At 58.9% G+C, this 14777-nt stretch overlaps 1 protein-coding gene across 1 annotated transcript; it reads left to right on the plus strand.

The window, feature by feature from the left end:
- The first annotated feature begins 7872 nt into the window (after positions 1 to 7872).
- On the plus strand, positions 7873 to 14556 carry LOC138100976 (serine/threonine-protein kinase PAK 3-like). Its single transcript, XM_068998823.1, has 12 exons — positions 7873 to 7951; positions 8935 to 8972; positions 9425 to 9547; positions 10336 to 10483; positions 11167 to 11230; positions 11822 to 11870; positions 12169 to 12281; positions 12538 to 12655; positions 13405 to 13504; positions 13786 to 13982; positions 14075 to 14212; positions 14455 to 14556. The coding sequence occupies exons 1-12, from the start codon at positions 7873 to 7875 to the stop codon at positions 14554 to 14556; spliced, it is 1269 nt and encodes a 422-aa protein (XP_068854924.1).
- The last annotated feature ends 221 nt before the right edge of the window (positions 14557 to 14777 follow it).

A 14777-nucleotide genomic window follows, 5' to 3' on the forward strand; every position in this document is an offset into this window, starting at 1 on the left:
GCCCCACGGCCGCTCTCCCTCGAAGTGTTCTGGCGGCTTCCACCCTGCCGGGCCTCGGCTCATCCCCGCCCGTCGCGCCCCGGCCTCTCCCGCTGCCCCTCGCTCACTCACCAGCTCGCCCCAATGGCCGATGCGGTTCCGCGGCACCCGTTTGATGGCCACCTGCAAGGCAAGGGGAGCAGCGGGCTGAGCTCGCGCCCGCCGTGCCCAGCCCCATGCTCCTTCTCCTCCTCCTTTGCCCCCCGCCTCCTGCGCCCGCCGCCGGCCCCGCCACTCACCGGGGCGCCGTCCGAGAGCCGCGTGGCCGCGAAGACGCTGCCGAAGCCGCCGCGCCCCAGCAGCGAACCCAGCCGGTAGCGCTCCTTCAGGCCCTGCTGCGCCTTCCGTGCCCGCGAGACGCGGCCGTCAGCGCTCGGCCCGGGGCCAGGAACGGCCCCCCGAGCGCCGCTCAACCGCCCCGGGCCGGCCATCCCCACATGGGGGCTCTTTTGGAGGGGCCACCGGCGGCTCGGGGCCGGCGGCCGCGCTCAAGAGCGGCGGAGCTCGGAGCGGGGAAGACGCTGCGGAGGCGGCGGGAGCGGCCGCGCCGCCTGTGTCCCCGGCGGGCCCCGGGAGGAGCCGAGGCCGGGACCGGGCCGGGGCCGGGGCCGGGGTAGGGGTCGGGCCAGCCGGAGCCAGGGGCTGGCGATGCTGCCCAGGAGCCAGGCACTGATGCCCGCCCAGCAGCGCCACAGCCAGGACGGCGAGAGCCGGGCGGAGGCGGGACCGCGGCGGGACGCCCGGGGGCGGGGAGGGGGCAGCCCCGCCCGGGGCCGGGGCGGCCGGGGGCATGGCCCGGCCGGGCCTGGGGAGAGGGAGGCCGCGGGAGGGGGGGTTGGGGAACGAAAGGGAGAGCGGGAGAGGGTGCGAGACACTGGGAGAGGGAGAGGAGGAGCAGGAGAAGGGACGCAGAGGGTTCGTGGACTCGCTGCTTTTGTGCTGCTGCCGCTGCTGCCGCTGCTGCCGCTGCTGCCGCTGAAGCGCTGGGAGCGTTTGTCCGCGTGTCCGTGTGTCCGGTGCCCGTGTGTCCGTTCCCCCCCGCGCGCCCCACGGCCGAGCCCCGCGCGCCCCGGGGCAGCACGGGCCGCTCCGCTCCGGGGCCGAGGCGGAGTCCCGGAGCATCTCTTCCTCCCGCAGCCACACCAAACCCGCTCGGCCATTGGGAGCAGTTTTGCACACGTTTCCCTTTGAAGGGCTCCTCTCTACCCCCATTTCCAAGGAGTCTCCCTGGGGTTTTGGCACCTGCAGCGACAGGGCAGCGATTGGGCTTCAAAGTGCAAGAAAGACATGGAGGGGCTGGAGCACGTCCAGAGATGGGAATGGAGCTGGGGAAGGCTCTGGAGGACTTCTGAGGGGCAGCTGAGGGATCTGAGGGGGCTGAGCCTGGAGGAAAGGAGGCTCAGGGGGGACCTGGCTCTCTCCAAGTCCCTGACAGGAGGGGGCAGCCAGGAGGGGTGGGGCTCTGCTGCAAGGGAAAGCAGGAGAGGAAATGGGCTCGGGGGAACTCTTGGGGTGGATGGTGGGGAAATTCTCATCCTCCGTGTCTCGACAAAGGGGGAGGGGGGCAGGGGTGGGGCACGACCTAGGGACACGGGGGTGGTGACGCTGGGCTGGGGACACGGGAAAGGGCACGGGAAGCCAAAGCCCCGCTGAGCGCTGGCGCTGGGCTGGCACGGGGTGAGCCGGCAGCAGGGCCCCGCAGCCCTGAGGGACTCGCCCTGACGGCTGGGGAGTATTGATCCCGGTCTCTAAAAAATGAGACTCAGTAAAATATCATTAAAAGGTGCCTCCTTCTCCTTCTCCTCCTCCCCCATCCTTTCTCCTGCTCCCCCTGGGCCCCAGCGCCCACCCTTGGCCCCCCGTTTTCCCAGCGCGGTCGCATCCCGCGGGAGGAGCCGAGATGGAGCCGGGATGGAGCCGGGGACGAGGTCGGGCTGGGGCAGGGCTGGGCTCTGGGCCCGGCCTGGGCGCCCCCCACGCGCCCCCTCCTCAAATTCCCCTGGCGGGGGGGCGCTGGGAGCGAGGGGGGGCGCAGGCGGGGTCCGGGTGGGGAGCGCTGAGCGCTGCGGGTCTGCCTGGCAACTGGTGAGTCACCAGCGCCGCGCGCTCTGATTGGCTGACGGTTGTTCAACGCCTTCTCTGATTATCTGATACTCGCGGGGGATTTTGGTTGGTCGTTGGGGGCTGTGGGGCGGCTTAGGGGGGGGTCTCTGCGCCTTTGGGGTTCGCTGGGTGCCGATTTGGGGTTCAGGTGCCTCCCAAGGGCCCCCCGGGGGGGGGGGGGGGGTGACACAGGGGTGACACACGGGGGTCCCCATTCTCGATCCATCCTGGGGCCGGTTCTGCCCCCTCCACTCTCGGTCCCCCCGCGGGATCCCCCCAAAGTCCCTTCCCACTGTTTCCCAATAAACGGGACCGGGGCGAACTGGGAAGCCTTCCTGGAAACACTGGGAGCAGCCGGGCAGGGGCAGAGTGACAGCGGGGCTGGGGGGGACACACGACCCCCAAAATCAGCGCGGGGATGGAGCGGGGGGTCCCGGCCGGGCCCGAGGCCACGGGGAGGGGCTGCGGCCACCGGTGGCTCAGGAGCTCTGTGGGCAGAGCAAAGGGGATGACACCGGGCTGGGGGGCCCCGGGGGACCTCAGAGCTCCGGGGGAGGGGGGACACGACCCCCGGGCCCCTCCCGTCACCTGCTTGCGCAGGTAGAAGCCGAGCCCCAGCGCCAGGAAGACAAAGCCCAACACGAAGCCCCCGATCCCCGTCAGCATCTTGGGGGGTGGAGGGGCAGCTTTGGGGGGGGGGGGGTGGACGGCAGAAGGATCCGGAAAACGGCGGCGGCTGACGGGAAGGGACCGGAATGGACTGGACAGAATGGGATGGACTGGGACAGAATGGGATGGACTAGGACAGAATGGGACAGGAGGATACACTGGCACCAGGATCAGGACTGGACAGGGCCAGATTTGGAGCACCAGGGATTATACTGGGATATATTGGGACCACACTGAGGGTTACTGGGAACATACTGAGGCCCAATGGGGGCTGCTGGGATATACTGGAGTGATTTGCATCATACTGGGAATGACTGGGATTGTACTGGGAGTGACTGGAACCACAGTGGTGGTGAAAGGGCACAATTGGAAAGATGCAGGGGGCAATTGGGATCATCCTGGGAGCAGCTGGTCCATACTGGGGTCATAGTGGGATCATAGTGGGAGTGACAGGGTCATGTTGCAGTGACTGGCATAGTGCTGGGAGTATCTGGGAGTGACTGGGATCATACTGGGGGTGACAGGGATCAAACCAGACTCATACTGGGAAGTTACCTGGAATCATCCTGGGGGTGACTGGACTCATACTGGATCATGCTTTGAGCAACTGGGTCCATGATGGGGCAAAAGGCATCATAGAGGGACTGAATGGGAGTGGCTGGGTTCATACTGGAAGTGACTGGGGCTGTACCTTACTCCTACTGGGAGGGACTGAGAGTGAAAGGAACCATACAGGACATGACTGGGAACAACTGGGACCATGTTGGGGGCAAGTGGGATCTTCTTGGGAATGACTGGGAACATAAAAGCTTGAGTGGAGTTTTTATCCCGTGGCATTCCTGGGGAGCAGCGGCAGCTCCGTGCCCCCAGCCCGGGGGGTGGGAGCAGGGAACCGGTGGCAGCATCTTCGGGGCACAGCCGAGGGCTGGGGGGCTCCTCCCCCAATTCATTTTCTCTGCCCAATTCAAATCATCCCCTCCCATTCAAATCCCCTCCGTTCACATTTTCTCCCCACCATTAAAGTTTCCTTGCCCCAGTTCAACTTTTCTCCCCAATTAAGCCCTGAGGCCCCACCCCATCCCCGGTTCCTCCCAGCAGGATCCGGCCGGGACTTTCTGGAAATAGCAGCGGAAAGAGTTCAAAATTCCTCATTACTTCCATCGATTTCCTTGGTTTCCGGGGCATTTTCCTGCGGCTGCTCCGGGCCAAGGCTGAGGGGTCCCCTCGGGCTCCAGCCCCTTTCCAGACCCTTTTTCCAGCTCCTTTCCTCAGCTGACCCAAAGCTGCGGATTTTGGGGAGCGGGAAGAGTCGCTCTGCTCGGGGGTCCCCGCAGTGCCCCAGGGAGGCCCCGAGGCCGCAGCGTGGTTCCCTCCGGCCCCTTGGAGTGTTTGGAATCTCCAACTCTCAGCAATCGCTGTCCGTGGCATTCAATTCCCCCTGCAGGGTTTTCCCCCAGACCGGCTTTCTTTCCAGAGGGTTTTGTGGTTTCGCTTTGAGCTGGGGCCTGAGGGCACCGGAGCGGCCGCGGGTGCCGGGGCAGGAAGGGCTGAGGGACAGCAGTGCCCCACAAACCTCCGGGAGGGGGACAAGGGCTGGAGGGGGCAAAGAGAGAATAAACACAAGATTTTAGAAAAAGAAAAAAATCCAGTAAAATATAGATGATATCTAAAATATAATAAAAAGAACTGAATAAAGAAAGTAACAGCAGAGCTTCTTCTCCTGGGACTTTGGGTTCCTTGTCCAAGCTCCGAGCTGGGTGTGAGCCAGAAACCAGTGCCTGGGAGAGCCATTGCTGCTTGAAGGGCTTCCTATGGCCAGAACTAAAGTGTCGAGTATCAAGGAACAGCTTGAGGTTACAGAAGCGCCAGCGCTCCCGTTGGATTCCCTCGTTTGAAGCTGAAAGCAGAGCTCCATCTGTGACTCTGCTTTGTAAGGATTGAATGTAAAACTCCAGAGCAATCCCCGTTTCCCTCCCTCCTCTGGCCAGCGGTGCACGGAGAAGGGATGGGAGTTTCGGTGAGTCCGTGCTTCCCCCGGAGGGACAGGAATCCTTGCCGTGTCCAGCGGGGGGTCCCTCCCCAGCCGTGCGGTCACTCCCCGGCCCGGCCCTGAGGCGCGGGGCAGTCGCGGGGCAGCCGCGCTCCGGCCCCGTCAGCAGCAGCGCCGCTTCGTGCCGGGCAGGAGCGGCAGAAGGAGCCGGGCGGCGGCGGGGGCTGAATCCCGGCAGGAGGAGGAGGAAGAGGAAGAAGAAGAAGGGGCCAGGTCGGCCTGCGGTGTCCGATGGCCAGGGAGCAGCGGGGAGGCCTCGGGGAGCGGGCGGCGGGCGGGGCTCTGTTGGAGCCGCCCCGAGGGGTTTGTGCCACGCCGGGTCCCTGAAGGAGTCGCTCCGTGGCACGGGTGGGCTGGGAACATAAGGAAATGAAGAGAAGAGAAGAGAAGAGAAGAGAAGAGAAGAGAAGAGAAGAGAAGAGAAGAGAAGAGAAGAGAAGAGAAGAGAAGAGAGAGAAGAGAAGAGAAGAGAAGAGAAGAGAAGAGAAGAGAAGAGAAGAGAGAGAGAGAAGAGAAGAGAAGAGAAGAGAAGAGAAGAGAAGAGCCGCACCGAGACGCGTCTCCCCCGCCCGCGTCTGAAGGAGCTGCACCGAGGGACGGGCGGAGGTTGAGTAGATTAAAATACAGAGAACAGAGTAAAAGAGAATAAAAAACTGCACCGGGATGTCCGCGGCGCCCGGTGTCACTGACGAGCCGCACGGCGGGACGGGCGCTGTCGGGGTGTGGCCAGAAGGGCAGTGCCGAGGAGGGTGAGAGGTGAGAATAGAAAAAAACAGTAGGGAGAATAGAATAAAATGCAATAAAAGACCCACACCAGGGAATCTCCGCAGCCCCGTGTCACTGAAGAGTTGCACCGAGAGAGCGGCGAGAGGTGACGGTGGTGAAAAGTGGAGTATTGCTGATGTAGGGAAGCTGAGAATTATCCTGGAGCTAGAAATGGACCAATCGTCATCCTGATGATTAAGCTATGAAAGAAAAAGCTGGGACTCAGCAGAACTGGACCAGGCATGAGCTGTCAGCCTGAACAGGTCACCAGGAGGACAGAATGATGAAGATGAAGATGAAGATGAAGATGAAGATGAAGATGAAGAAGTAGCTGGAAGACCCTTGGTTTCAGCCCTTGGTTTCAGCAGGACTGGCAATAAAAGGCTGTAAAACCTTCAGAACCCTGGAAGATTCCCTTCCTTGCCACACTGGGCCTAAGCTGGACAGCGCCTTCGAAGCCGTGCGCTCTGGACGGGCTGTCCTGTTCATGGCTTTGCGCTGCTTCCCAGCGGCCCAAGGCTCTCCCCCCCTCACAGAGGGGCCCTGCCCCGCCCCACGCGCCCCGTGGCCGCTCCCGCTCCGCCCGCCCTGCGGAGATGTTGCCCCCCCACCCGCCCCCCGTGCCCTGGCATCCCCCAGCGCCAGCCGCCCCTCAGGGAGGGGCAGGAGGAGGGAGCAGGCCCAGCTTGTTCCCCTTTCCTGGCGGTCACGTGGCATCCAAGAGCCAAGGAGGGCTGAAATGGCACGTCCCCCAAACGCTTCCCTCTCTGGTCCTTTTGGGGCACTAACGCGCTCTGCTCAAGGGAGTCCGAGGGCCTACGCTCGGCTTTCCCTGCTAAGGCCTCATTCTTCCTTCTGTAAGCTCTATAACTGGCTGGTTGACGTTAGCTCTCTAGGAGATGGGGAAAACGAGACGCTTTCAAATTGGGAGAATTACCCTGGTAAATTACTGCAGTTTTTCAGCAACAGAATTTCAAGGTGCAGCTGGGCCTTTCAGCCATTGCATCGATTTTCAAATGGCACCCGCAGCATCCGACGTGTGAAGAGCCCAGTGTGAAGCTCCTCAAAGACACTGCAGCAGTTGTCCCCCAGCAGACAGGACGTGTCTGTGCTGAGTCACCAGAAAAGAGAGCTAAGCCCGGAGTCATTCGTGCATGGGCAAGCAGAGTTGGTTTCCAGAAGAGTTGCATGCACTCGTTTCCCTCTCCCACTCAGTACTTGCTCTCCTCTTTCAAGCTGGCTCCTGCCTTTAACTGGAGCTTTTGACAGAGAAGGGAATGACTGCATCTCATTTTCTTTGGGATGTGGCTATCCAAATGTCTGCAAGGAATCTTACAGGGAGCATGGAGCCTGGGCAAACATCTGTGAGGCTGCAGCTTTTGACTGCTTGAAACGGGCCTTCTTTGGGCTCGGCACCTGCAGGCCACCGCAGAGCGGTAGCCGCAGGCTGCTGCCAGAGCTGCAACACAACAAAACTGTGGCAGCCCGAGAATCAGCGCGCAGCTCTTCTGCATGTTGTCCGACGTTAAGGTGCCAAAGAAAGAGCAAGCAGGAAGAGAGGAGCTTTGTGTCAGGAGACAAGCCAACACCTCCCTGCCAGAAAGGGAGGTCAGGCTCCAAAGTGAGTCCAAGCAAAGGTCAGCATGCACCTACGTGCTCAAGAGGCAACTGCGCACTGCAGTACTCCTGGAAACTGATTTCCTTGGCTTCTTTTGTCCCCTAAATGTCATCAAAGCAGTTAGGGCTTTCAGAAGCAACAAAGATGCCAGCAGGAACAAGCACACTTGCTTTTAGTCAAAGCCTTGGGGAGGAAAAGCCACGTTTGCTTGGATTTCTTGGGGGCCTGCTGGATCGGTGCATTTTCGGAGTTACCCCGGGATGCCTTGAGCACTGGCTTATGGACGGTAAGGATTTTTTCTCCTGCTTTATGACTGAGGAGATCTTCCCAGGCTTTTCTTTTGCGTCAGCTGTACAGAAGATTTCGGTTGCCGGGCGTAACTACGCCAACAGAGCCAGAGCGGCTGCTATTGTGACGTCAAGGGAGCCGGGCCGCATCACAGTGCTGTCAGCGCGACGTTGTCCCGGCGCGCGCGAGGCCTCCTTGTCCAGAGCAGCTCTTTGGCTCGCTCGCTGCAGGAGGACCCTCGTGACTGAGGCGTTCTCAGCAGACGGCCTGCACCCCGAGAGGAGTCTTGGTTTTTCCCCCGGGTGGCATTCAGTGTGCAAACCCGCACAGCACTGCTAGAATGATCGGGCAAGTCTGTGCCGCGGTTTGCACGGTTTTTTCTGTGGCGTATTCCGGCTACTTCCTGACCCACCTGACTCGTAAGTAAAGGTTTATCCTGGGGGTAGCCATCACACGGCTTTTGCTTCACTTTGCTCTTGATGCTCGTTTGTAGTGATGAAGCAGATTTGGGAGCAAAAGTGCCATTAAGGTGCCGCTCCTTTGCTAAAGCTCCTGCCAACAGCATCAGCTAAAAAGGGGGTGTCTGCACTCGCTGGCGGCTGGAGAGTATTTGCAACGTAACCTGCAGGGGTTGCGTTCCCTCCACGGGAGAGCGCGTGGCATTGGACACTGTCATTTCCTCAGCTTGCTGCTTCAGCCGAGACAACTGCAAATTGCAGGCTGGCAGGGAGCCTCACAAGTACTTCTAAAACTTGCCCAGGAGTGAGGGAAAGCACTTTCTTGCTCCAAATCCTGCCATTAGAGGCCTTGGCTCTCTGCTATGACCCTTGACAGTGTGCCAAGAGAGCAATTCCCTTGGCAATGAAGTGCAAGCTCCTAACCGCTTAGGCTTTGCTCCTGAACCCAGGAGCTGTTCCTGGGCTGCTTTAGAAGAGAACCGCCACAGCTATGGGGCCCTTTGTGGAAGCTTTCCTGGGGGATCATTTGCAGCAAATGGATGGGAATTAGTGCATGCAATTTATTTAAAAAACAAACAAACAAACAAAAACCAAATTAAAAACAACCCAACAACAACAACAACAACAAAAAACCAGAAAAGAAAGGTTGCAGAAAAGAGAAGAGGAAAAAGCTGCTTGAGCTGTTGGGCAGAACAGAAGCTCTGACTTAAAGGCCACTTGGCATTTCTGTGATCGTGTTTCTGTTTCTTCAGCGACAAAAGTAGAGAGAGCCTAGTATAGTGTCCTTGTTGTTCTCTTGCTTGCAGTGGGAAAATCTTGTGTTGCTCCTGGAGGGATGTTGGGAAAGGAAAATGCTCTCTGTTGGGACTGACTTGTCCTGTGGGACTCCCCAGCACAGGCACTTTTCTAACGGCATCTGGTTCCTTTTGCCTTGCTCTCTGCAGGTCACCTCACACGCGGATGGAGACAAGCCCGTCCTTTGGTGAGTGGCAAAGGAACCTCTGACCTTGCTGGCATGTAAGAATTGTGCGGCAAGCTGTGAGCTTGGCCTGTTGTGGTAGAGTGTAGAGTGCCAGCCTGGGAGGCGGAAAGAAAGGCCAAGTCGGTGTTGGCATCAGCAGCAGCAAAGGGAGCACTGGCTCTTTCCTAATTTTCCATTGAAGAGCCTTTCAAGAGATGAAAGGCAAGTGTGGCAGGCCAAAGGTGTCTTGCTGATTCTAGCCAGGGTGGAGGATCAAATGCACAGCAAGACGGAGCACCACCTAATTTGCCCACCTTAAGAGGGTGAATTTCACGACTCAGAATCCCACTTTGATCAAAGTTTCTGATTTCCCCTTAGTCTGGGTGAAAAGAAAGCAGCTTACGGAGCTGACAAGAAAGCAGCTCCTAAAGGACTGGCTGCTCCCTGTCCCTCTCACTGCTGTCTGTCTGCAGGGCTCACCAGCAGGGTCAGCAGCTCCTCTGGCTCCCTCTCTTGCTGAGGAAGATGCGGAAGAGGAGCCAAATGACAAGAAGCCTCCAGCTGGTGTCCATCCACGGCCTGAACGTGCAGAGCCAGTAAGTGGCGCCTGTGGTTGGCACTGCCTTTGGTGGAGGGCCGAGCTTCAAGTTTCTGACGAGCCAGCCCTTGCCGCTCGTGCCTGAAGATGCTGGGGGCTGTGTGCCTGCCATGACGTAGTGCTGCTTCAGCCAGGCCAGGCACCCCTGGCAAATGGCTTCTGAACTTTCCCATTTGAGCGCCATTTTGCTGGGACGCTGAGAGGGCCTGAGAATGTCTTTGGGATCAGACGAGAGGCAGCATTGTGCCTTTCAATTGTTGCCAGCGTAGAAGTGAGCCCCTCGGTGCACGGTGTCCGTGCAGGCTCCCCGTGGTCAGTGGACAGAGACGGTCCAAAGACTCAGTTGAGAGCCTTGCAGGATACTTAGGAGACACTGGCCCCTGGGAGGGACCAATTAGCTTCAGGCACAACGTAGAGCAGACTGGCCTTCTGGTCAGACGCTACCATGCCCACTCGAGGGTGACTTCATTGCCCAGGGGAACACAGCAGGAGGAAAGCAACAAGGCTCTGGGGCCCTGCTCCCACCTCTTGCTGGATCTTTGCAAGCTCGTCAATACCTTGTTGCAGTGGTCTTGCAGAAAATCGATAAAATGTAGCATGAACCTGGCCATGTGCTGCTGTATCACAGCAGCCTTTGGGCTTTGCCCGTTGCCTTTGAGAAGGGGACATGCAAAACCCCCCCAGCCAAAGAGGCCTGGCGGTGGCTGACAGCCTTCCTTTTGCCGTGTGCTCTGCAGGGCATCTGTGCCAGCCGCCTTTCTGACGGGCAATCCTTTCTTGTCCCAGCTCTCTCTTGACGCGCGCTCTGCCGTCCAACGTGCCGCTTCACCGGCGCGCTCTGCAGCAGCCAGCACTCCCCCACGTGCCAGCACTTCGTCCAGCAGCCCAGCCCAGCAGCCGGAGATGAGAGAGGAGCAGAGCCTGAAGAGACTGAGTACGTCTGGTGTATTTCTGGTCTGCCAGAGCGGTGTGTTTTCTGCGGGTCTCTGAAGTTCCTCCTCGCTTTAGTGTCACAGAGGCATTTAGGCCTCCCTCCAAGAACCTGTTGCTGTGCTTTGAGGCAGCAAGAGAGCGCTCGGCGTGTTCCCGCTGCCTCTGAGGGCAGCTGGCACTGGCTTGACTTTTCCTGGGCTGCCCTCTGTGCCAAAGACAAAAGCAGAGATTGTTTCTGTTGAGCAGAAGGCTGGCACCTAGCGGGTGACTGGGCCCCAGGGAGCTCTCGGGCCCCAGCTCTTCTCTGGCTGCCCTTTTTACGACTGTTCTCGCTCCTCCTCTCACTGCTGCACACTGTTCTCCTAAGTGGCCCTGCCGGTGACGGCAGGTGCCACTGCAGAGGCCGCGGAGGCCCTTCCTTAACTCGGAGGGCCCAGTTCCTAAAGGCCCTTCGTTCTGGCTTATCACATGAGCTGCTGTGCTTGAGAGCCGTGAAGTCCTTCTTGGAAAGGCCAGCTGCTGAAAGGCGGAGAAGATGGCCCTCCCGCTCGCTGTTCTCAGCGGCTGGAAGCCAAGTGACTGCAATGGGCACAGAGCTCCCGACAGTGGGGCTGCATCTTGGATCGTCTGGGGAGCGGCATCTCCCTTTGAAAGTGAGCACCTTGCACTGCTTTTGTCTTTCAGGGAGCATTGTGAGTCTGGGCGAGCCGAGGAGGAAATACTCGGCGTTTGAAGAACTCGGACGAGGGTAAGTCTGACGCCTGCTCCTTACGCAAAACCACGGGCCCGGTCATTTGGCCGGTGCAGCGTCAAGCGTGAAGTCAGGCAAGCTGCGAACACGGTCAGACTCCGGCTTTACCTTCCTGCCACCTCTCAGGACTGCTCAGTCAGAGCAGTCAGAAGGCATCATCAAAGACAACCTGGTGCTGGCAAGGTCTGCCTTGCTTGCAGCAAGGAGCAGGGCCTGGAAGATGTCCCGCCCCTGCCGGCCTACCAGAGCACCTTGTCACCCGAGAGCTGGCAGATAACACTTCTCAAAGGCAGAGTTTTCCAAGTTCTTCTCCAGTTTTTCCAAAGGGTCCCCCTTAGGCTGGGAACGGAAGCAATCAGGCGTGTGCCTTGGAGATTTGTAGCAGCCCTTGGTGTTCACACTGGGCCTCAGTTTTCTCCTGGACACCCTGCGTGGCAGAGGGCTGCTGGGCTCTTGTGCTATTGGCGGGGGAGGCGCTGCAGCCAGGCGTTTTCCAAATGCTCCAGGCAGCCTGGGGAGATCTCCCGCCTAGGCTGGCTTTCACCGCCAGGGACTAAAGGGCTTTTTCTGCTGCCGTTTTCTTTCTAGGGGTTTTGGAGCTGTTTATAAAGCCCTCGACGCCAGCACAGGACAACAGGTAAAGTGTCAATGCCCCCAGCAGATTTTGCAGCTCTGGAGCCCTTTCGCCGCGGCTGCGAGCCTTGGCTGGAGCTTTGGGTGGCCGCTCCATCTCTGCGGCAGAGGCTGCTCCTCTGAAGCACAGCCTAGGCTCAGCAGCCTGCAGACGGCATTTGGGACGGGCTTCGGTCCTTCTCCTAAGCTCTGCCCTTTGGCACAGCTGGGCTGCGTCATTGCACAAGCACTCGCTGCGTGTTCCTGGGGATCTCGTGCGACGAGCGGCTTCTCAAGTCAACGGTCTCTCAATGTCCTTTTAGGTGGCCATCAAGAAAATGGCTCTTCAAGAGGAGATGTCCGAGGAGCTGGCTGTCAATGAAATCGTGGCCATGAGGGACAGTAGGAACCCCAATATTGTGTCCTACTTAGACAGGTGGGGCTATTCTCATGTCAGTGTTCCTTTAGGATACTGCAAGCCCAAAGTGGCAAACCCCTTTGGTCACTGGCAGAAAATGGAGCTGTTTAGGATTTCTCTCCTCCAGTGCGTGGGAGGAGGTTGCACTTGGTCTGCAAGAATCTCCTCTGGCAAATGCAGCTTGGAGAGCACTTCCAGAAAGCTGGGTCAGCCCCTCGGGTGACTGGGCTGTGCCCAGGTCCTCTCTCTCCATGCCGGGCTTTTCTTCTTTCAGCTACCTGGTCGATGGAGAGCTCTGGCTGGCGATGGAGTTCATGGACGGCGGCACGTTGTATGATGTAGTCGGGGCAGTGTACCTCGAGGAAGGACAGATAGGCGCTGTCTGTCGGGAGGTGAGGGATGCCGCTTGTGCTTCCCCTGGCCTGTTGGCCCTTGTCAACTGGTGGTTAAGAACAGGAGAGATTTCTTGCTCACGGCCTTGCTTTGCTGTTGCTGTCACGACACGCAGAAGAAAGAACATCTGAAGCCAACTGCCTGCCAGTGTCCCCGCACTTCCTAGGCTCCGTTCTCGCACTCTTACGTGCTGCCGTTGTGCTGGGGCGCTCGCGCTCGCTGGCTCGCTGGCTCGCTCGCTGTGTCGCACTTGTTTCCTCTTGCCAGCTTTGCCTCTCAACGTTTGCCTGGAGCCTGTCTGTGTGTCCTGCATTCCTTGCCGCTCCAAGCCTGAACGCTGGTGGCAGAATTTCAAGCTAAGGGCAAAGGAGATGTCCTCAGCTTCAAAGGATAGCATTGCAGCCCAGATGGCGTTGGATTCTGGAACAGGTCTAACGTGCTGCTTCCTCCTCTGCTGCCACAAGGCTACCAAGAAAATCTTTGCCATGCCGCCCCCCAGCCAAAGGGCACGCGCTACGTACCGAAGGGAGGAGGGGCTTTTGGAAGCTCAGATGTGCCTTTGCTTGGAAAGATAGAACATGCGTAAGAGTGTTGAAGCAGCAAGCTCTTCCTCTTGACAGCACTAGGATGCTGCGCCCTGGCTCCCAATTCCCTGAGAAAGCTGTCACTCTCGTCCAGCCCGTTCCTTTCTTGCGGGATGAAATCAGGTCCTGAACCTTCACCCTTCCCTTTCTCCTCTCTCTCTCAGTGCCTGCAAGGACTGCATTTCCTTCATTCCCGCCGAGTCATCCACAGAGACGTCAAAAGCTGCAACATTCTTGTGAGCACGGACGGATCTGTCAAACTGGGTGGGTATCCTTGGTCCGGCGCAGCGTTCCCGGGATGCGCTCTGGGGCTGCTCTGGGGTAACTGCCAGTTCTCCAGAAGCACTGCTTGGCCAGTGCGCCAAACCTGAGGGCGTTTTTGAAGAGGCCAATGCCTTGTTTCCCTGGCTACAGCCCCGCGGAAGCAGAGCACTGCTGCTTTTCCAGCTAGATTCACCGTGGCCTTGTCAGGCTTTGAGCGGGCAATTCTTTGGCTGGGTTTGCCAGTTGTAGCTGGCTTTGACAGGGTTTGTTTTTCTCCGCAGCTGACTTTGGCCTCTGTGCTCAGCTCACCCCTGAGCACGACAAGTGCAGCTCCAGCGTCGGCACTCCCAGCTGGATGGCGCCAGAAGTCGTGAGAGGAGAAGCCTACGGCCCCAAAGTGGACATCTGGTCACTGGGGATCGTGGGGCTGGAAATGGTGGAAGGGGAAGCTCCTTACCAGAGGGAACCCCGTCTCAGGGTAAGGTGCAGCTTCAAAGTGTGGCTCTGTGCAGAGAGAGCTGTTGTGGCTAGGAAAGGAGCAGGTAGAGTGTCCGCTTCCCTTTTTGGTAGGTTTTTGAACTGATAGAAAGGAACGGGGCCCCAAAACTGCAAAACCCCAGGCACCACTCGGCTCTCCTGCGCGACTTTCTCCGCTGCTGCCTGCAGACAGACGAGGACAGGCGCTGGTCTGCCCAGGAACTCCTGAAGGTAAGAAAAAGCAAAGCGGCAAAAAGCCCTGCGAGCTGTGGACACCTGCATGAAGGGCCGAAGAGGACTGTGGGCCACGTGGGCCTGGGCGAGACAGGTCCGGGAGCGGAAGGCGGAGGGGCAGATGGTGCCCTCGGTCCTCTTTGCGCGTCTTCCTGGTAGCAGAGGAGCCCTGCTTGAGCCTGTTGGACGTGATCTTGGGAAGTCATGGTTCCTTTTGGTTGTGTTTTTCCTTTGGGCAGCATCCATTTGTGACCTCAGGCGATCCTGCCTCCAGCCTGGCTGCTCTGATCATCTCAGCCAAGCAAGTGCAGGAAGATTGGAGAGGAGACGCTTGCGCCTGAGGAGGCCTTGGTGCCCCGCCAGCCCAGAGGAGTGAAGAGGGGATGTACCGTATTTAAGAGAAGATTCGGCCATCCCCTGAGTTTTATAATTTAGCTGTTCCATAGTTAGGAAGTTTATGGTTTTGAGATTTTCTTAGCTTAGCTGGTTTTCGTTAGGACTCCAGTCCCCAGAAAGTTTCATTAAAGGAGCATTGTTTAGCTAAGAGTAGAGTATTGCTGAT

Source organism: Aphelocoma coerulescens, unplaced genomic scaffold (assembly GCF_041296385.1).
Source record: "Aphelocoma coerulescens isolate FSJ_1873_10779 unplaced genomic scaffold, UR_Acoe_1.0 HiC_scaffold_178, whole genome shotgun sequence".
NCBI lineage: Eukaryota > Metazoa > Chordata > Aves > Passeriformes > Corvidae > Aphelocoma > Aphelocoma coerulescens.